General features: G+C 45.0%; 1 protein-coding gene across 2 annotated transcripts in view; it reads left to right on the forward strand.

Annotated features, from left to right (window-relative positions):
- The window catches only part of HABP2 (hyaluronan binding protein 2), a 67,075-nt gene that overhangs the window by 44,761 nt on the left and 2,399 nt on the right, over positions 1–19,915 (forward strand). The window contains exons 4-15 of one of the 2 annotated variants that reach the window (XM_062607895.1): positions 3,781–3,820; positions 8,983–9,111; positions 10,220–10,330; positions 10,880–10,996; positions 11,362–11,481; positions 13,238–13,409; positions 14,302–14,396; positions 14,523–14,760; positions 15,637–15,779; positions 16,113–16,247; positions 17,786–17,931; positions 18,810–19,010. In XM_062607895.1, the coding sequence (XP_062463879.1) occupies positions 3,781–3,820; positions 8,983–9,111; positions 10,220–10,330; positions 10,880–10,996; positions 11,362–11,481; positions 13,238–13,409; positions 14,302–14,396; positions 14,523–14,760; positions 15,637–15,779; positions 16,113–16,247; positions 17,786–17,931; positions 18,810–18,986 (1,623 nt within the window). In that variant the 3' untranslated portion in view covers positions 18,987–19,010. The remainder of the gene's footprint in view (positions 1–3,780; positions 3,821–8,982; positions 9,112–10,219; positions 10,331–10,879; positions 10,997–11,361; positions 11,482–13,237; positions 13,410–14,301; positions 14,397–14,522; positions 14,761–15,636; positions 15,780–16,112; positions 16,248–17,785; positions 17,932–18,809; positions 19,011–19,915) is intronic. The other variant, XM_062607896.1, reaches the window with a different exon arrangement.

Genomic DNA, 19,915 nt, shown 5'->3' on the forward strand with positions numbered 1-19,915 from the left:
CTTGTTTTTCTGCCATGGAGGTCACTTGGTGGTGAGTTGCAGGAGAATTTGCCCAGCTTAGTGCAATTAAGTCAATAGGCCAGTTTCTACCAATGAGGTTTAATATCTGGACTCCTGTAGTGCTTTGTTGCAGACTGTGTGTATGTGCAGATGCAGTTCTCATCCTCGTTGCTAGCCTGTCGTGCCAGCTTGAGTAGCTACAAGGTTTTCTCTGGAGTTGCTTCTGGTTTGCACACATGTAAATGTGCAGCCTAACCCTGGGTTGTTGCCTTTGTGCTGCCTGTTTCTCCACCTGCTTTTGTGGTTTAATTATTCATTTTGATTGTAATAAGGAGTAGCGAATGTACCCGAGACACACTAAACAGTTCAACTGCAGAATGCCCTTGGCAGCTGTAAATGATTTCCCTTGGATTTGGGGTCAAATCTTCCTGGATTTATTCAGAAAGAATTAAGTGGACATTTTTTGTCTGAGAAAGAGCTGTAGGATTCTGTCCTGAGACCAAGAAAGCTCATGGTGCTGACGTTACTGTTTGAAATCCGTTACATTTCATTAGTCTCTCTTTCTTATTGAATTGAAATGGAAAAATGGAGAGTATCATGTATCTGCAGCATTTAACCTTGGAACAAAGCCTAATTAGCAAAGTTTGGATGGTTCTTCAGAGAAGTGAAGTTTTACTGAAGTGCTAATCATTATGATGATGATGATAGACAACAGAGGTCAGGTGAAATTAGGGTATTTTGAATTTCAGCCATTTCTTCCACCACGTTTTTCTAAGAGCCCTATAAACGCAACCAGCTCCACACTCAGCAATGCACTGGTGCCCATATCAAATGTCTCTCTCAGGATTTTTCTCTCTTTTTCTGCACAGTTTCTTTTTTATGAGCCTAAAGTAATAACATTTAAAATCCCTCTCCACAAATTCTTCCATTTTCATCCCCCATCCCTGCGGACCCGCTACATAGAGGATCCAGCAAGTTTATTCCCTCTTGAGAGAGCACACAGAGTATCGGTGTCGAGCTGCAGCAAGGAGGCTGTTTGGTGAAACCAGCCCCGCAGCCTTAATTCCTTCTCCCAACCCCTTTTGTTTGAATCCTACTCTTCGTTGGGCTCCGTGCTGCACCTCGTCGGAAGGACAAGATCCTCCTCTGCTGGCCACGAGTAAATACGGCACGGCAGGCAGGATGCCCTGCCTTCACCCCTCCTGCACCCTCACTCTGCAGCCCCCTAACCTGTGCAGTCTCCTAACTGCCTTCTGCATCCCATATCCTGCATCCCCTTATGGCAAGGAGGAAAGGGTGAGCTCAAGCACGAAAGAGGGAAGGAGGTGAGCGCTTGTCCCTCCTCTACTGCACTCCACCATGGAAAGGGAAGCAAAAGGCTAAAATCTGGCCTTGCACTGGCTAGCGGGGGATCAATGCTTCAAAACCAGTGCAGTCTGGTGAGTGATGCAGTAGAGCTCAGAAGGGAGGGGAAAAGTGTCCACACCACGAAGTCAGCTTTGCCTGAGATTTTGTGTATCTGCTGCTGAAGCATCTGACAGGCTCATGAAGGGGAAAAGCTCCAGGGAGTTCCAGGGACACTGGAGTCTTATGGCAGAGATTGAGCTTAACTCTTGGATTCTCTGCTCCAGGATCTTTTGTTCCCAGAAACATTTCTACTGTGGCAGCAGATGGAGGCTTTCACCCAAAGGCAGGAACCAAAGTTTGGGGCTCATCCACCCCAGACTACAAGCCACTGCCTGCTTTCAGGGATATTACAGGAAACCTGCACATTTCCCAGGCAGCAGTCATTGCAAGAGTTTAGGGTATCTGCCCTTCCACAGTCAGCTCTGTCCATGGAGGAGTGCCTGGATGCTATGGGAGGGGCAGGTGGGTAACCTGGAAAAGAAAGTAGTGTAGCAAAGTGCAAGGTCTCTGATCTTTCTCCTTCCCTTGGTGTGTGAGCAAAGTCTTGGCCATTGTGTGAGTGTCATCTCTGCTCTACAGCTGGGGGAAACTGAGGCACGGAGGAGCAAGATGCGGTCACATCCTTCACCTCACTCAGCCTGGGCTGAAACCCTCTAGCATCCCCATGAGGTGCCAAGGGCTGCCCCGAGTGCAGGGGCAACCTTGCTGAAGTCAAACCCTTCTGTTCCCAGAACCCCTTTCCAACCCCATCAACACAACAGGGCACTGCAGACAGCTGGCATGGGAGACAAAATGTTTCTTGCTTCATCTTGCTCCCATTGCTGCTTCCTTGTTCTTAGTTTCATGAATCCTCCAGCAGAAAGGAGCACTGTTGCTGGGTCTGTTTTGGTCTGTGTATATGGATGAACACTACCACTAATTGTAAATGGAGCAATTAAACCTTTTCTTTATACGGGGTCTGGCAAAGGATCTGACCTGCACTTAGGAAACATATACACCAAGGGCAGAGCTTTTACAGCCTTCTCATTTACCATCATCTCCGTGCTCATTCAGGAGGGGCAATTGTGTGAATGTGTGTGTCCTCCCAGCTGCAAAGGATTTAGTTATGGATGTGTGTGGCTCACTTAAGTGCACCTGGAAAGGGGCTCTGCTGAACAGTGCAGGGGACATTGCTCATTAAAGTCAGTGGGAAGGGGAGAGCTGGAGTGTCTGTTCTCCCTGGCTCAAACACAAGAGGGAAACAAACGTGCCTGAAGCAAAATCTCATTTATATATTCCAGGTAATATTCACAAATATAAATTCTGAGATTTAGGTCCTGTTTTTTACTCATTGCTTCTGATTCATTCGTTCTTAGTTGCAATCGATGTTAGCTGAGAATGTTATTCTTCTATATGTCATTTCTATATATAATGCATAACGAAACAGGGTGTAGATTTAGTTAATTGTACCTGTGGCAATATGTAGGTGCATATAGTAACTGTGTGTGTGTGCATGTATGTTGTCTTTATAGCATGTGTTCAGTTGTTTGGAAATACATTCTCTTCTGACAAATCGTGTGAGAGATGATGAACAGCAGCTCCAATTCTCCTTCTTTACACCTGCTGTTAGCACATGTATTCTCGTCACAGGCAGGTAATCCTGTCCATAGCTGGGGTTTAGAGCAAGAGGGAAAGCAAGCTGAAATTGTCACGCAGGGGATGCATCCCGGTGTGGAGTCAGTGTGTCTCCTTTCAGACAAACCTCACTCACACTCTTCAAAGCCTGAGAGCTGTTTTCCTTCTTCTGTTCCCTTTTGTTGCTCGCCCTTGATCATGAGCCCAACAGGAAAGGCTGGAGCTCCACGCTGGAGGTCGGGAACATGGCATTTCCTAATGGGAAATGGCAGAACTGTTCTCAATTCAAACGTTGTTGACAGCCTTCCAGTTCAGAGGTCCAGATCCCACTGGCTGCATCAGCACAGGCTCCCAGGGCTCTGCTGCACTGCCTGACCTCCTCTCTACCTGTCTGAGCTTCGGCAGCCAGCTTTAGAGTGGCCTGTTGGTATCTCAGACACATTAGACAAGCAGCCAGTGCATGGTCACTTAGTGAGCAAAGAGGCAACCGAACTCATTCAGGATAGGCTTTCCCCCAAACACACCAGCCCAGCCACTTGGACTGGATGCTCAGAAAAGGCAGAGCCCCCATGTGGGCTGTTGGGAGCAGGGGGCATTTGAAGACATTTTGCTAATCCTTTGAAAATCCAGCCCAATTAGCTCCGAAGTGGGTAATGGATGTCCGGCTCTGGGGCGAACAGAATCTTTGTGCCTTAAACCAAGCGTTGTGCTGGCTTTTGTTTTTTCAGAAACTGACTCTTTGCCCTTTTCTATCTCAAGCAGGCGGCCCATTTATTCTCCCTGGCTGACCTGCTGAATGGTAAGTGGTTTTGACTTCATTGTAACCTGCATACCAAACTGAGGGACTGGTGACCTGGTCTTTCAAAGAGCCTTTTCTAGTGCCCAGTGCTGAATCTTATTAACTTCATGCACGGCTTTGCTGAGCTTAAAATGAGGCCTGTGATCAAGTAGAAAGTGTGTTTGACTTTGGATGAGTAATACAGTGAGTAATATTCAGACCTCTGCATGTGCTCTGTGCTGGTCCAGGGGACAGGTACCTGCACTGGATCCCAGGCAGGAGCATGTCTGGCACACTGGAGCCCAAACCAGAAGCACAGCAGCAGTACCACTTTGCAGCTGATCATGGGGTACTCCTAGACTGTACAGCTCTGTTCCAAGCCAGGACTTTTCCACTGTTCATAGAATCATAGAATGGTTTGTGTTGGAAAGGATCTTAACATCATCTATTTCCAACCCCCTGCCATGGCAGGGACAACTCACACTAGACCATGTCACCCAAGGCTCTGTCCAACGTGACCTTAAACACTGCCAGGGATGAAGCATTTACCGTGTCTTTGGGCAACCCATTCCAGCACCTCACCACCCTCACAGTAAAGAACTTCTTCCTTATATCTAACCTGAATTTCCCCTGTTTAAGTTTGAACCCATTACCTCTTGTCCTATCACTACAATCCCGTGGCTGCATTCTGTGGCTCCATTTGCTCAGCATAGCTCTGGGGATGCATGGTGCATCATGATGCTGGCCTACAAACCTCACATAAGCAAAGAGTCTAGCTGTGCATGAGAACTGAAGGCCATATAAATGAAGGCTAACTTTCCCTTGCAGCGTACAACAAACTGTGCAACTTATTTCCACAATGTTTTGTGCTAAGTGCAGGAAGGTTCAAAAGGTGTTTACAAGCTCAGGCAAGTAAAAAATCATTAAGGGCTATGCAGCATTAAGATGTTGATAAAGGTAAAGCTGTGATGAATGTTATGTGTGGATGTGTAGATTGTATCAGGATTTGCACATCCTTTTGCAGACTGCTTGGTCCACATAGAAGATTATGGTTTTATTTATATGTTTAGTATTCTTGCAGATAAGTTCTGCTTCTCCTTTTCTTTATTTCAGTGGCTCTTAGATCTGAATTTATAATTTATAGCTAATAAAGTATTTTATTAATATGCTCATTTTCCCAACAAAATTATGTTACATTACATTAATATACTCATTTTCTACTGTTCATTCCAGTGGCATTTTGGCTTCCAGGTCAAACCTGCAAGGTCCAGCAGACTTGTAGTTCATACAGCACTGCTGCTTTCCCCAGATCAATGTTGCTCGTCTAAGAGGATGTGTATGGAACATAAATTTCCACATTCTTTGTGCACCCGAGCATTTGGCTTCTGCAAGTATCTGGCCACAGAGCTGTGTGCTTGGCTTCAGGCTTTACCCGCAGGCCTTGTGCAAACTGATTTGCCTTTTGATGATGGAGTACCCCTTTCATGGTCTCTTAATTCATTCCCTCCCTTATGGTTATTATAACTTTCATTATAAGGCTTTATGGTCCTTACCTCTGTCTCTCCACTGCCCCTGCCCTCTTCATTCCCCATCCTTCTGCAATTCCCGACTCCTTCAGCGTCATCATCCACCTTCGCCCAGCTCCTGACCCTCCAAGGAAAAGGTGCTGCAAAACCGCTTTTAAGTAACAGCCATAAAACTATGTAAAAGGCTTTGTTGTTAACTGGTCTCTCTTTCACAACTTCTTTCTGGAGGTACAGATACTCCCAGTTATAGCGTGTATGGAAGAGAGGAAATATGTGAGGTCTTGTCTCTATAAAAGTAAATGGGGGACATCTCGTTATTTAAAATACAGTCCGGATTTCAGCCCCATAAAAATAACACTGCATTATTCTCAGAGCTGGAGACAAAAAGTATTTAGAAAGGTGGCAGGAAAACTCATCCTGCTTAAATTAGGCCACATTTCAGTCAATCCCCAGAGGTTCAGAGAGCTTGAATAAACGCCGGGTACTTTCTGGCGCTCTTGATGTGTGTTGGCAATAGGTTTTAACTTTGCACATCACTCATCTTGACATCTGCAGTCCAACAAAGTTACCTCGCAATTCAGGTCACTCGATGGCATCCTAATGCATCACTTTCTCACTCGGAACATTAGTCATGACTTGATCCAGTGAAGGTTTTGAAAACAGTGTGACTGCTGGCGTTGGGATATCTGTTCTTTCTGAAACAGAGAGCCCATGTAAGCTAATGAACAAGGGGATATTGATCAGAAATCCATTGCTTGATTGACAGTTCTTGGCAATGTGAAAAACTGCAGATGAAAGCTTGAGCAGTTTAAAAGATCACCCAGACCTCAAAGCTGATTTGAAGCTTTAAAAGTCAATCTCTGCCTATCAATTATGGGGGGATTTTTTTGTACTACACAGAGGAAAGCTATTCTTTGAAAATTTGCATGCAGGATGTCTAATTTAATTTCGTGTAATAGTCACATTTCAGTGACAAATGTCAGATCACTGCTTTTTTAAAGTATGTTAAGGTTTTCCAGCACTTACAAAGAGTGAACACTCTGATTTAGTAATATGTTTAAATCAACCAGTGTATAAGACTTTGTGCATTAATTATGTGCTCAGATACAAAAAAGTGTTGTTTTTCCTTTACTAAACCTATAGCTTGTTATGAATAATTAAAAAAAAATGGAATGGGAGCACTTCTTAAATAAGAGTTGTAGAAGCCAAATAGTTATTTAGTGCCGAAGCAGTGATAAATAAGACGACATCTTTTAGTCTGATGTCATGTACCCAGGTCAGGGTTTTCTGTTCTTTGTTTTTCATTGCTTCACGCAGCTGGGGAGGGCAAGGAGTAGCTGGGAGATGGGAAACATCACTCGTGACCCATAGAAGCACCTTCTGCTTCATAGTTTCATAAGAAGAGATGGGGGAAGTAGGGATGTTCTCAGCTCGGCAGCACACTCATCACCTTGGCTGGTCTGACGACCAGGCAGCTCAGCTTCCCAACTCCCACTATTCATATGGGAAAACCAGGGTACCCAAAAGCATTTGCTGATGTTTTTCAAGCCCTTTCTGTATGCACCTTTAACTGCACAGCCTGGTCATAACATTTCTTGCAGTGGTAACTGCCAGCCCATGAGGGGGTTGTTAGACAACCCAAAGTGCCCTCCTCAAGAGCTGACAGGTACCACACTGGCCTCAGATGTGCATTTTCCTGTTCCATAACTGTCTGGGGGTCATCTCCCTGTCAGTGTGAATAGGGTTTTGTGCTCCTCCAACTTGCAGAGCTGTCAGAAGCAGACGTCCTGCAAAACATGAATTGCATCTTTGCCAACTTGGGGTTTGCCATTGAGATGTACTTAAAATAGTCCATAATGGGGCCAACAGGTAATTTCATAGGTGTTGTTAATAAATGATTAATTATTAACATTAAAAGATTGCTAAGATATGATGCCAGTGTAACAAACTGAAGTGACAGTATTCTCATTTCTCAACACCATATTTACACTGAAGAGTTGGTTTAAAAATCATGTTAGATGCTTCTACAGTGGCTTGGCTATTTGAGCTCATTTGGAACTCTTGTTTTTCCTGCGTCAACTCCAGAGAGTCCTCACCAGCCTCTGTAAATCATGCTGGGCATGTTTGCATTCTGCTTCTGGCAGCCGTAACTCCCCTGTTCATCCTTCACAACTTTTAGCAGGTATATTTTCCTATTAAAAGGGCTCCCCCATCCCTCAGAACACTTCTTTAAAGCGTCTGTGGAATAAAAGGCAACGTTTCCCACTGAGATTTTGAAAACAAACAGGGAAACAAAATCAGCCTCCTTCAGACAATCCCCTCAAACTCAAGTCTGCTCGCAAAGTCTCCCCTCCGACACGGTGAGCTCGCAGGCTGCATTTCAGGCAAAACCCTCTTTTTGTTTTCCTTTCTCAACTACCTCACATTAAATTTAATTTTGTTCACTGTAGACAATGTCCTTATCTTCCAGCGAGATCCTTCTGTTCCTCAGCAAGGCACACACTTCCGCAACACTTGCACATTGTCGAGACTCGGCTCCTGTGGAAATAATGAGCTGAGGAAAAGGAGTCTTGACTTAACGTAGCAATAAATGAGGTGAAACTTTCCTCCTTTTTTTTTTTTTTTTGGTGAGAGTTGGCATGTAGGAAAAAAAGAAGGAAAAAAAGACAGTTCTATTTTAATATGAAGTATAAAACACCCATTGTACAAAAGTGGAATTTCTTTCTTTTTTTTTTCAGAAGCAAAGAAAGAATAAAGATAAAGGCTGCAAGCGAATGAATGAGGAGAGAAAACTAAGATAATGCAGTTGATAATCAGTTCAAGGCAGAGCATTATCCATGGGGCCATCGGTCCGGCCCTAGGGGAGAGCTTTTTAAAATGCCTCTGTACGGAGCTTAGCTTTGCTCATTACCATAGCTTGTCTTTGAAACACCAGCGTGGCTTCCCTCGGCAGCAGCCCTACCTGTGCAAGGAGCTGCCAGCCCACTTTAATCATCCAACCCCCCCAAATATGCGCTGGCAAAGCAGTGTGTCCCACTGGTGCCAGGCTCCCAAGAGGATGCTGTCTATTGGCTTGGCTGAGGAGAGGATGGACTTCTTAGCATAGGTCTGCTGTGCCAGGCCCTCACTCCACAGATGAGGCTGTGTGTATAGGGAGCTACACAGGTGTGCAGGTACCTTGGGCCCTCAATCCCTTCCAATTTCCCCCAAAATGGGTTTCTGTGTCCCCACACGCAGCAGGTACCTGCGTGTTGGTGAGGGTCTTGCCTTGTGCTGCAGCAGCGGTGATGCTGATGGTGATCAAAGTAGCTGAACAAGGGAAAACCCTTCTTCTTGTAGGAATGTAAATCCCCTTTTCTCACTGTGCTGGTAGCAGCCATCAGCATCTTCCCTGGCTGTGAGAGCAGAGCTGGGGCCAGCAGTGCTCAGGGGTGGCCATGCTGGGAGCTGAGTGAGCTCTGCCCATACCGAGGAAGAGCTGAACGGCATACCTTTGGTCCTCAAGATGATGCAAGCTCTGGACCGACTAACATCCCAGATGAGCCAAAGGAGAAAAGGGCTGTGTCCATCCCAGGAAATGACCTCTTTCATACCTTCTTTCCTTCTAGCAGTCCTAATTCCTCTGTTCTTCCTCTCTCATCTCACCCCATCCTGCAGACGAGGCTGATGACTATGAGTACGATGATGAGTACCTTGAATTGGAGCAGGACCTCTTTAACCAGCAGCAGCACTCAGAGGACCCTGACTGGTTTGAGGCATATTTTGGCTACAGCGATACTAGAAAAGGTACCTCTGAGGGGTGGGCAGGGAGCGGTACAATCCCAGCCCTGTGCTTGCAGTGGGAGTGTGGCAGGCCTCGGCTGCCAGCCTGCTCTCGAAATGCCTGCATCAAAGGGATGAGTTAGGAGGATCGTTTGCTGTGTTCTCCTTTGTATTTCTCTTGTAAGGAGCCTGTGTTTTATCTCTGGGTTTCACAGGATGGATTCTGATCATGCAGAACATTTCTGATTGCTACTACAAAAAAAAAGCACAGGCTTATTTGTCTATAGACACTGTAAGATGTAATTGCTGTTTTCATGGGATGTATGTTCTGTATTTATGATGAGAACCAAATGTAGAGCAGGTTTCTTTCTTTTTTTTTCTTTTTTTTTCTTCTCTCAGTTGCAGTCTTTTTTCTTTTTCTGTTTTGCCAAACTTCAGGAGAGCAGGAAAGGGTCCTTGAGATTCCTCAGGGAACACAACAGGGAAGTTGCTTGTAACATACCCTGGGTTACCCCCTGGTACAAAGAGAGCAGAGCCGGTACGTGGCTTGTCCCCAGTGCAAATTGCTCCTGACAGCCTGAAATAGAGAGGTTGAACACAGTTCTAAGGAATAGCATTCAAGAGCCTCTCATCAGGTGCCTGCTCCCTTGAAGCAGCAGCTACCCAGGGCTATTACAGAGCATCATGGTGGTGGATGGCTTTTCTAGGGAAAATTTAGTGCTGCCTTACAAACAGAGCAATGACAAACCCAGATACCTCCACAACAAGTGCATGAAAAGAGATGCCCAGGCACAGCTCTGGCTCTTCAGGCATCTGTTTCTTCTGCTGCCATAGAGGCAAATCTGCCCCTGGGCTAAGGAAAGAACTTGCCCCATTACAGCTCCATCATAGACATAGAGAAGGGAGTTGGGGATGTCCAGACCCAAAGCTGTGAGCTGTTACAACTTGCAGTAAGCTCTGCAGCAGCCCATAGCTGCTCCTGTGGTTGCAGAGCTGATGCATAAACACAGTGTGTTACACAGTCTGCTGTGCCTAGGAAGGCAGCCTTCTGTGGTCAGAAAATGCAAGAGAAATCAGGTGATGGAGGTGGAGCAGCTGGAAGTAAACTAAAAGGTCCCCATCCTTCCCCCAGCAGACCCATGCTCCTCCAACCCCTGCAAGAACAACGGTACGTGTGAAAACAGAGGGAGCAGCTTCAGCTGTCTCTGCCCCAAGCCATATGCTGGGAACACGTGTGAGAGAGGTAAGTGTTCCTTTGCTAACTTACACTCCTGATTTTGGCACCTGATGTTACTGTTACATCTCTGTCAATGGGAGCAAACACAAGGCTTTATAAACCCACTGTTTGCTGGGCTGAGGGTTTTGACAGCCCACCCCAGTCATGTTTATAAGTCTCACACTTAGCTCCCTGTCTAGACCTAGGTCTGTCTAAATCAGTATCCAGATTTTAGGTGTGCAGAAAGCATTCCATCTCCTAACAGGTGGTCAGTAAGGAGCTGCTTGTTAGTCATAGTATCATAGAATGGTTTCGGTTGGAAAGGACCGTAAGATCATCCAGTTCCAAACCCCTGCCTTGGGCAGGGACATCACACACTAAACCATCTCACCCAAGGGTCTGTCCAACCTGGCCTTGAATACCACCAGTGATGGAGCATTTACCACTTCTTTGGGTCTCCAGGTTCTTTGCCACTGATACTGAGAAAATGAAGAGAAATCCCAAGCCCACATGGGCCAAGCTCTTGTGCACACACAAATGCTGATGAAGCACCTCATGTCTTTTTGTTTTCCACAGTGGAGGACATGTGCCTGGAGAAGAGGTGCCACAGAGGAGACTGCCTGCTTACATTAACTCCACCTTACTTTAAGTGCAGTTGCAATCATCCCTACAAGAAACCTGACTGCCAACGAGGTAGGCACTCAGCCCAATCCAAGTGGATCATGGTGGGGACAGCACGGGGAGGTCACCTCATCACTGCTTGTCTGTGGTAGAAAATCACATACAACCCACTGCATAGTGTGGTCCTGCCCTCGTCATCCAGCCTGAGTCTGCTACAGGTCCCATCCTTGGGCTGGTCAGTGATGAGTGATGCTTGATGCACAGTGGGTGGTTCAGTCATTGGTAACCTGCCTGGTGATAAGTGTTCTTTAGGAGCTCATAAGAACTCAAAGCCAACAGGCTAAGTGGGAGCTCTCCCCACTTTCCATCAGGCATGTGAGCGGCTGTATGGCACTCAGCACAGTGACAGGGCTGTTCTGTGTCTTCCCCATTGACAGCATCTTCACCATGCAGGCCAAACCCTTGCAAAAACGGAGGTGTCTGCGTTCGGCACAGGATCAGATCCAAGTTCACCTGCGAGTGCCCGGCACCTTTCAGAGGGAGGTTCTGCGAGGTCGGTACGTCACAGCACCGGGGCACAGCGTAAGGTGTGAAGCCTCTGGACAGACCCTAAGCCAAAATAACTGATGCCATCACTGACTACACACGGGCACCCAACTCCCTGGGGAGAGAGATGGAGCAAGAGGTTGGCTTCTGCAGTCACCACTGGCAGAGGGAATCAAAGCAGTTCCAGTACTGGTGTGTGCTTCAGCAAGGTCTCACTGCTGTATGATGAGTGAGCACACGTTTCCCAGAGGTGGCATATGTCCCATGGGGAAGGAACATCAGGCTTTCCTTAAACAATCAAAAGATGATGTAGTGAAGATTCATTCCCAGTTGTCTGACTCCCCATGCTGAGGAGACAGCCACTAATATATGGAAGGGCTGCCAAAGGCATCCCAGCCTTCATGAAGAGCCTTTTGGCACTGTACCATGGGCACCACAGCCCACACATGTTTCCAAGAAGGAGGATTTGGGTTTTCTCTTTTAAAAATTGATTGTCCTTCAAACTCCACATCACAGGTGACTTTTACCTCCACCTCACTTACAGGTCAGGTTCACAACCTGACAACCTTCTTTTTGCACATAGAATCATAGAATAGTTAGTGTTGGAAAGGGCCATAAGATCATCTAGTTCTAATTCCCTGCCTCTGTCCAGCCTGCCCTTGAACACTGCCAAGGATGGAGCATTCACAACTTCCTTGGACAACCCATTCCAGTGCTTCACCACCCTCACAGTAAAGAATTTCCTCCTTATAGCAAATCTAAACTTCCCCTGCTTAAGTTTGAACCTGTTACCCCTTGTCCTATCACTACTGTTCCTAATGAAGAGTCCCTCCCCAGCATCCCTATAGGCCCCCTTCAGATATTGGAAGGCTGCTATGAGGTCTCCACGAGCCTTCTCTTCTCCAGACTGAACAGCCCCAACTTTCTCAGCCTGTCTTCATACAGGAGGTGCTCCAGTCCCCTGATCATCCTCGTGGCCCTTCTCTGGACTTGTTCCAACAGTTCCTTGTCCTTTTTATGTTGAGGACACCAGAACTGCACACAATACTCCAAGTGAGGTCTCACAAGAGCAGAGTAGAGGGGCAGGATCACCTCCTTTGACCTGCTGGTCACGCTCCTTTTGATGCAGCCCAGGATACAGTTGGCTTTCTGGGCTGGGAGCGCACACTGAAGCTGGCTCATGTTCATTTTGTCATCAACCAACACCCCCAAGTCCTTCTCTGCAGGGCTGCTCTGAATCTCTTCTCTGCCCAACCTGGAGCTGTGCCTGGGATTGCTCCGACCCAGGTGTAGGACCTTGCACTTGGCATGGTTAAACTTCATAAGGTTGGCATCAGCCCACCTCACAAGCATGTTAAGGTCCCTCTGGATGGCATTCCTTTCCTCCAGCATATCAACCAAGCGTATCCACTGCCCTAGCATGGTAGCAGCTCTGTGCCCACTTCTGTCTAACCCTGCTGTGATACCATTTCTTGCCAGGCCACTGGCAAAGAGATTCTGCTTTGGCATTAAGACACCTCTTAGCTGCTAGGTCTTTACCATGCAAAAGCGTTTCAGTCATTTGAAGTCAATCAAGCTTCAAGCTGGACAGATATGGGAGATTAGCCTTATTTCTGGCTTCTGTAGGTTAAAAGGTACCATTACATGACCCAGTAGGTCCTTCTCCTCTATAAAATGAATGTAGTGCAAGGAAGGGAACAAAGAGGGACTGCTTCGGGCACGGAGCAACACGAAAGCAATTATAACTTTGGTATTGTCTTCCTACAGGACTGTATGACTGTTATGAAGAGAACTCCTTCAATTACAGAGGAAGAGTGAACCAAGCAGCGAATGGCAAGATGTGTCTGCACTGGAATTCACATCTTCTCTTGGACCACCCTATTAATGCCTTTATGGAGGATGCTGACTTTTATGGCATTGGTGACCATAACTTCTGCAGGTAATATTTTGAAGAAGCAACCTTAGAAGTCTGTATCAAAGAGAGCACTGTCATGGTTTAATCCCAGCTGACAACTCAGCCCCACAGAGCTGCTCACTCACACCCCCACCGACAGCATAAGGGAGAGTATCAGAAGAGTAAAAGTGAGAAAACTCATGGGTTGAGGTAAAGACAGTTTATTAGGAAAAGTAAAAGCCGTGCACACAAGCAGAGCAAAACAAGGAATTCAGTCACCACTTCCCATGGGCAGGCAGGTGATCAGCCATCTCCAGGACAGCAGGGCTCCATCACATAGAATGGTTACTTGGGAAGACAAACACCATCACTCCCAATGTCCCTCTTTTCCTCTTCCCCCCAGTTTACATGCTGAACACCTTGACTCTGTGTAAGTAAGCACTGCGCAGCATGAAACCATCCCTGTGTCATCAACTCTGTTTTAGCACAAATCCAAAGCACCAGCCCTGTACCAGGTTCTATGGAGAAAACAAACTCTATCTCAGCCAAAGCCAGCACAGGCACTGAGGATGAACTGCTCATGAATTTGGCAAACCGATAGTGTTATGATCTCACATCTTTCAAGACAATGTCAGTCTACAAAACACCAGGATGTCAGAGGTGCATTCCCTAAGTCACTGATGAAAGGTTTCCAGAAGCAGCCCTCATTCCCCATTTTTCTTAGGGTTAAGATAGGTCTAGGGACAGTAAAATGGCAAAAGCCTCACTCTCTTACCTCAAGAATCTTCTTTGTAAAATCTTAAGAAAGAGTACCTTTGGAAGTCTGGTTCTCATATGAGAATAGAAGGCTGATCCCTTAAGAATTCTCAGCTCCTTCCCTGGTTTCATGGGGATTTCCCCATTCCTGCTGGCTGATGGTCTGAACTGTTCCCTTCAGGAATCCCGACGAGGATGAAAAACCCTGGTGCTACATCAGAAAAAATCACAAAGTGGAATGGGACTTCTGCGATGTTTCACCCTGCTCAGGAATAGGTAAGGAATTAGAAGTGAGCTGTTTGCAGTAGTGTACATGATCCAGAGCAGCAGGTGACTCCCTGTTACTTAACTCCTCCAGTCGATATTCTCTGCATTATGTATCTACTGTCTCTTCCAACGCAGCTGAAGAAAGCCTACAGTCAGTAGACAGCCCAATAGACCCAAATGAAATGTTCAAAACATGTGGACAACCAGAAATTCCAAGGATGCTTCAGAGGATCTATGGTGGGACTAAGACCACAGCTGGCAAACATCCCTGGATAGCATCTCTGCAGAGGAAGTCTTCACCTAGTGGTGAACATTTCTGTGGTGGAGTGCTGATCAAAGCATGCTGGGTTCTTACTGCTGGGCACTGCGTTGAGTAAGTGCATGTCATGTGCCTAGGGTAGATAAATATATAAAAATCAGGATGGTTATTAAAGACAGTTTGGAATTCAATTTGTTTGCAGTCCAAATGATTGCTGGGAATCAAATAGAAAGGAAAACGTATATGTGAATAAATGAACACATAGCTGAAAATAGATGCATCTACTTGAAAATGGTGCTTACTGGAATAACAAATTAAACTTATCCCCCACTCAACTAGAATGAGCTAAAATAGTTGTGTGAGAGGAAAAAAGGAGGAAAGTAACCAGGTTTCACAAGGTATAAAAGAAAGTCTCTATGAAAACTTCAGGAGATAGTAGGATACCATAAACAACATCACATATTGCATCATAATTAAGATCTCCAGAACAGCCTAAATATGCATTTTGCTTCCAATTGTCTATGTGCCAGCTACCTTAGAATATGAAATTTCCTTCAACGTTTTTGTTGAATAGGTTGGAAACTACCACACTGAAGACTGGTAAATCACACTCTGGAGATCATTCCAGCACAGATGATTTTAAGTATGTCCAAACTGCATATATGCAATCGTACTCTCCGGGCTATATGAGCAGCCACTGATCATCACAGCCACAGTCATACATGTGTGCCTACTGCTACTCTGCCCTAAAATGCAAAGAAACCACATCATGCAGTTTTAAATCACTTTGTTTTCCTGATTGAAATGTGTTAAGAGCACATGTATTGTCCAACACCATCACTTCCCTGACTAAGCCCTCCTACAACGATCTTGAGAAATCTATACATGCTCTACAACAGGAAGGAATATCTTGACTTGCAGCTGCTAAAGGTGCAGGTTTTCACCACCACTGATAGACCATGACTGAATGTGATTTATTTTCTATTTCAGGCAATCAGCAAAATATCTCCAAGTAGCACTTGGAAAGCAGAACCTCAAGAAGAGAGAGCCTCAAGAGCAAATATTTGATGTGGAGAAGATCATCAAACATTACAACTACAGAACGAAGAATGATGTCCCACACAATGATATTGGTAAATCCTTTTTATTGAATACACACCTCCAATGTCAGTGGTTCAAAGCACCTCTCCCCAACTGACGTCAATGTAAAATTCTCATTGAGGCTATATCCTGCAAACAATTAGGCCAAACTGTGGCTTAGACCCATTTGAATTTTTGGGATGTGACTCTTGATGGGCAGGCAGAAGTGGGAGGAGCAAAACAACAGGGATAGGTCCAGCATGGAGTGTAAATAGCACTGTCAGGTACATGCAGCTTTGCCTGGGGTCATGTCACAGCCTGGTATGATGGTTTGGGATTAAAATTAGCTCCAAATAAATAAAAGTCGCTGTTTCTCTTCTCTCCAGCACTACTTAAGCTGAAGCCAGTTGATGGTCACTGTGCAGTGGAAACGAAGTATGTGAAAACAGTGTGTCTGCCTTACGTTCGCTTTCCCGATGGGACTGACTGCTTCGTTTCAGGATGGGGTGCCACAGAGAAAGGTATCTGTGGTCTATTCCATAGCAAGACAGGCTGGTTCTTTCAGTAGCAATTGCCAGACCCAAATGTGGACCTAGACACTTAGTGAAACCAAGACATGGAATTCATGTCTGAAGACATGATGAATTAGATGAATTCGTTCATCTAAGGATGGCTAAACCCTGCCATGGAAACCACTCATTAGCAGAAATCCCCAACTGCTAAGACCAACCAAACCTTTCAGAGCTCTGCAAAAATCCCTCACGCAGTGTTTTTTGCTTGCCACCTGACACACCATGTCATGGTTTCACCTGAAGCCAGCAACAGAAGCAAAGAGATACCAAGAGAGAGGCTATTGGATATAGAGTTTGTGTGTTTCAAGACAGGACTAAGAAAGATGGGAACTTTCATACAGTTTTCCAGCCCATTGGGTCAGCAAAAGCTTTTCAGAAGCAGCATCTGGATCTTCAGATGTGCTGAAAAATAAGGAAGAAAAAGAAAATCCAAAGCTTTTCAAGTTCAACCAGCTCTGTCCCAAACCTTTCCTGACCGTGGTAAATCCTAAGGGGAGAAATTACTATGCTTAAAAAAAAAGATAATGGCAATTTTCTGAAAAATGCATTTTCTCATGTTCTGATTGATGTGTTGCTGTAAAGCAGCAGAAGGAAAATGTGTCACTGAGGCTGCAGTAGGTGTCCTAGTGCTTTGTGACTGATTCAGCCCGATACGATACATAGGACCAAATTCTCCCTTCTGATGTAGCTCTCATTGAAGTCCACAAGAGACAAGCGTGTTCATTTGATCAGAATGCACCAACAGAATTTAATGGACATGTTTTAAAAATTCCAAATAAAAAGTCTCTCTTAAAAAAGGTACAGGGAATTTTATTTTTCTCTTTCCCCAACAAAGAGTCTCAGGTACCCTGTACGTCTTCAAACTAGATGGCTCCTTTGAGCAGATCTATTATTAGCATTGCAGGAAATCACTGCAGAAATGGAATATTTCCCGAAACTCAAGCAGAACCAAACTTATAAACCACCCTTAATTATCTACAGATGTAGTGCTTTGAAATCTTGGCTATTGCCTTTAGATGTCAAGTTATGTCTTTAGATTCACTGTAATTAATCGTTGCCCTTAAATATTGCATGATTTTCAGTTTTCATCTGTTTCATTAGCTCGTGCGTTAAAACATCTAATGGCAGCAGGCTGAGAAGTGCTGAGCCGCTCGCAGTCCCACTCTGGGACCCGTGGGAGCTGCAGACAGCCAGCACCTCTGAAATGCAGGATTACATTGGTAGAGATGATGGGAGCCAAATTCTGAATACCTGACCTTACTTCTACTCAGGTAGCAACTCTGTGTCCTGAGCAAAGCTTCCAGGCTCCAACTCTAACCCATACCATTTCAGACATATACGTCTTTCCTTCTCAGGCTAGCACATGCTTCCTCCCCTGCTTCTCCCCCTTCCCATCCCAATGGGAAGCAAGCTCGTGTTTTGAACAAAGACAATACATAACAGGATTGGGAGGAAGGTGACTCCATTTTTTTGGTGCACATCCATAGATGACTTATCCCATCAGCTGTTAGATGTCAACGTCAAGCTGATTTCGCAGAGGAAATGCAATGCACCCAGAGCATATGATCAGAGACTGGATGAAAGCATGTTTTGTGCAGGAAACTTTCAGAGACCGGGAGCTGATTCTTGTCAGGTCTGTTACTTTTTCTGTATTTGAACATTAATTTTTTGTGTAAATAGTCAGGCTGTGCACAGTAATACCTTTGGCAGGGTGCTGCATATGCATCTGTTTCTCCCATCAGCGTATTTCAACAGCCATCATCTTTTCTTCAGTACAGTTTGAGATGTAAATCCCTAGAGCTAATGTTGTCACTGTCAGCCACAGGCAGATCTATGGAAGTTAGAGACTTGCCTGGAAAGTTTGGCTTTGAAGGCACTTTGTCATAACCTGGAAACTTGTCTTTTTTCCTCTCTGTTTTATTATGGCCTCTACCATGAGCAAAATCTGATTTTCACTATCACGGCTAAGACTTGCAAGGAAAGTCAGGATTGGTATTTCTTCTCATTACAATCAGTGTAAATGTGAAGCAAGTTCATATTTATACTGCTTAAAGATAGGGAAGAGTTTGAACAATGCTTCCTAAAGTACAAATTGCCACTGTAAGCATACTTTGCAACTGAAATCACCAATTAAACAATGAGACCAACCAGCTCAGAATAAAGTTATGCTGAGGGGTGTGGGAGAGATCAAGTATTTTTATTTAGGCCATTTATCTTTCTGAGCTCAGGCTCTTGAATGCCTTGTACTTTCATGCCTGGGAAATTTCACGTGACCTGGTCAGATGTATGTCACAGACTTGAACAAACAAGAAGTTACACCCAAAAAGTCTGGCATCATTTGACCTGGTTCCGGAACTGCAAGCCTACTCAGGCACTGAGCAGCATCTGGTGGTACATCTGATAGGGAAAAAGCATTATTGCAGTTTCAAAGTGTTATGATGAGAGAGGAATATTCTTATTTTGGTTAACATTTTCCTTCAGGTTTTGAACGTGTGTGTTTCTTCTCATCAGGGAGACTCCGGAGGCCCACTGACTTGTGTAGAAGATGGCTTCTACTACGTATATGGCCTTGTGAGCTGGGGTGAGGGCTGTGGGTTAAAAAACAAGCCAGGAGTTTATACCCAGGTGACAACATTTCTCAGTTGGATTAAATCCACAATTCAGACTGAGTCCAGGTCACTTCATTAGGAGACAGCTTCGGAATGACACATGGTAAGCTTGAGACATTTACTTATTTTCACTGTTTCCCCAAACATCTCCTCTTCGACCAAAAACGCTATTGATATTTTCTCATGGGGCATCCCTCAGCACCATCTTGAAAGCAGCCTTAGAGAGTTTGCTAGAATGTCAGTGGCAGTTTTATGTTGGGGGCTTTGAAATAAGCACGTGTTTCATAGCAAAACAGAGCAGAAAGTAAACCAACTCCAGTTCCTCCCCAAATCAATCAGAGCTGCAGTTCCCAGTGTTTCCAGTTCTGCTTTTTAAGCCTTAAAAAGTCTGCAGGCTCAGCTGCTGCCAGACATTCTTTTTTCCCCTCATGTCCCTCCTGTCTAAGGTGTGCTTTTCCTGCACTCATTGGACCCCAACACCTCAAAGCTATTGGTGTGTGATCGATACTAAAGCCAGTACCATTTTTCACATGCTTTAAAATCGTCTTGTGCCTATGTCTGCAAGACTGCAGCCATTGGAACTATCTGAGGACGGAGCATTAGGCAGGAGAATTATTTTTATACGCATTTCTGTAGGGCAAAAAAACACAAATTCCATCAGTGATTCATTCCAGATTGAAAAGAAAAACAAAAAATCAGTACTAGGATTACCCACTTTATTCCTGATTAGAGGATCATTACTTAATATGCTACAGATCTACAGTGGTATATGTGTGCTTAACTTCAAACACAGTGAGACCTAGAGGGTATTAAATCCCATTTAAAGGTATGGTTGTAAAGCTATTGGATAATTCTTGGGGTTTCATAAGTTTTGCAAGTCAAACAGTGTCATTTTTGCCCAATGATTCTGCAGAGAAATTTGAAAAACAGGGAATTAAGTCTATTAACCTGATACAGTTGAAGATGTCCCTGCTCATTGCAGGTGGGGTTGGACGAGGTGACCTTTGA

The sequence above is a fragment of the Pezoporus occidentalis genome, unplaced genomic scaffold (genome assembly GCF_034315485.1).
Source record: "Pezoporus occidentalis ecotype Australia unplaced genomic scaffold, CSIRO_AGI_Poc_V1 ctg127, whole genome shotgun sequence".
NCBI lineage: Eukaryota > Metazoa > Chordata > Aves > Psittaciformes > Psittacidae > Pezoporus > Pezoporus occidentalis.